Source organism: Cynoglossus semilaevis, chromosome 13, assembly GCF_000523025.1.
Source record: "Cynoglossus semilaevis isolate Cse_v1.0 chromosome 13, Cse_v1.0, whole genome shotgun sequence".
Classification (NCBI taxonomy): domain Eukaryota; kingdom Metazoa; phylum Chordata; class Actinopteri; order Pleuronectiformes; family Cynoglossidae; genus Cynoglossus; species Cynoglossus semilaevis.
In genome coordinates this window covers 253,204-253,847 of record NC_024319.1, presented here as the reverse complement: position 1 = coordinate 253,847, position 644 = coordinate 253,204, and the positions used below count along the sequence as shown (strand labels likewise).

General features: G+C 52.3%; 1 protein-coding gene across 1 annotated transcript in view; it reads right to left on the bottom strand.

Annotated features, from left to right (window-relative positions):
• ntd5 (ntl-dependent gene 5) overlaps nucleotides 1–644 on the bottom strand; it is a 6,774-nt gene that overhangs the window by 5,537 nt on the left and 593 nt on the right. The window contains exon 2 of the mRNA XM_025061447.1: nucleotides 45–212. Within this exon, the coding sequence (XP_024917215.1) occupies nucleotides 45–212 (168 nt within the window). The remainder of the gene's footprint in view (nucleotides 1–44; nucleotides 213–644) is intronic.

The following is a 644-nucleotide window of genomic DNA, read 5'->3' as shown; positions in this document are numbered from 1 at the left end:
TATGTTGGCACAGCTGCTGCCCTGACATGTTGACTGACTGGAGGAAGATAAATATTCACCTGGAGCCACGCAGCTGAGACCACAGTGGCCGTCGCACAGACACTGACGTCTGACGCCACAGTCTGGGTCAGCGCTGCAGGGCCGGGGACACGTCCTCCTCCTCTCCTGTCCCAGGAGTCTCTGTGGACACGGCCCTGCTGGGACATTAGAACACCGTCATGTTGACACTGACTCTGGGCCCCCTCCCTGTGTGGTACGGATGTTGATGTTGACGTGCTGTGCCTGAAGGAAGGTGGACTTACCGGGGGGGGGCAGGGGTGGTCCAACATTTGCCCCCATAGGGATTTAGATGTAGATTACAGCCTCAATGACGGCCTTACAACAACATACCAGTGTACAACTGCAGTACAACTGTGGTACAACTGTGGTACAACTGTGGTACAACTACAGTACAACTGCAGTACAACAGCGGTACAACTGCAGTACAACTGCAGTACAACTGTGGTACAACTGTGGTACAACTGTGGTACAACTACAGTACAACTGCAGTACAACAGCAGTACAACTGCAGTACAACTACGGTACAACTGTGGTACAACTGCAGTACAACTGCAGTACAACTACGGTACAACTGTGGTACAACT